This window comes from Leptonychotes weddellii, unplaced genomic scaffold (genome assembly GCF_054177405.1).
Source record: "Leptonychotes weddellii isolate Sample4059 unplaced genomic scaffold, ASM5417740v2 HiC_scaffold_45266, whole genome shotgun sequence".
Taxonomy (NCBI): Eukaryota; Metazoa; Chordata; class Mammalia; order Carnivora; family Phocidae; genus Leptonychotes; species Leptonychotes weddellii.
Genome location: NW_028012164.1, coordinates 1 through 813, shown reverse-complemented (window position 1 = coordinate 813; position 813 = coordinate 1). Strand labels below are relative to the sequence as shown.

Sequence of the window (813 nt, the reverse complement as noted above, 5' to 3'; positions counted from 1 at the left end):
CCGGCCCCCGCCGCCGCCTCCGAGCCTTCTCTCCTCACTTGGCTTCTGCTCAGCAGACACCGCGCTCTGGGTCCGACACGACATGAAGGACGGCTCAGCCTACTACCTGCACCTGCAGACCTTCCAGGGGACCTGGGAGCGGCCCGCTGGCTGCCGCCTGAATAAGTCCCACCTGACTCGGGAGGAGATCCAGGTTGGCAGAGGCCCTGCGGGGGAGGGGGCGGGGGACAGGGCCCCCACCCACCAGGTGCCACAGGCTCTCTCCCGCCTGCAGTCGGCCGTCACCAGGGTCACCGCCGCCCACGACCGCCAACAGCTCTGGAAGGCCAACATCAGCCTTGTCATCCAGCTCCAGGCCCGCCTGCGCGGCTTCCTGGTCCGGCAGGCGTTTGCAGAACGCTCCCACTTCCTGAGGACCTGGCTGCCCACGGTCATCAAGATCCAGGTGGCGGGCTCTGGCCTTCGAAGTCGTCAGGGCCGGGCTTATCTGAGCTTCAGGGCTTCCTTCCTGCTTGCTTTTTGCTGAGTGGAGGGGGATGACCTGGCCTCAGCAGTAGGCTGTCTAGAGCCTGGACTGCCTGGCTCTGGGTCCCAGCTCCGGCACAGGCAGCCGTGTGACCTCGACAGGCGCTCACTCGGCCCGTTTCCCCACCTGCAGAATGGGCGTGCGAACATTGTAGCACCTCCGTGTAGGTTTGTCGTGCGGGCCTCTGAACGGTGCCTGGCTGGCAGGCGCTTACTGTCACCTTCGCTGTCCCCAGAGCAAGAGCCCTTTGTCGCCTCCCTGTGGGGAGGTGGGAGTGACATTTAGTA

General features: G+C 65.6%; 1 protein-coding gene across 1 annotated transcript; it reads left to right on the top strand.

The window, feature by feature from the left end:
• Nucleotides 1–32: 32 nt before the first annotated feature.
• On the top strand, nucleotides 33–807 carry LOC145719451 (ras GTPase-activating-like protein IQGAP3). The gene is made up of 2 exons (XM_081810949.1): nucleotides 33–193; nucleotides 275–807. Exons 1-2 carry the CDS (start codon nucleotides 83–85, stop codon nucleotides 524–526), a joined length of 363 nt encoding a protein of 120 aa, XP_081667075.1. The 5' UTR covers nucleotides 33–82; the 3' UTR covers nucleotides 527–807.
• Nucleotides 808–813: the final 6 nt, after the last annotated feature.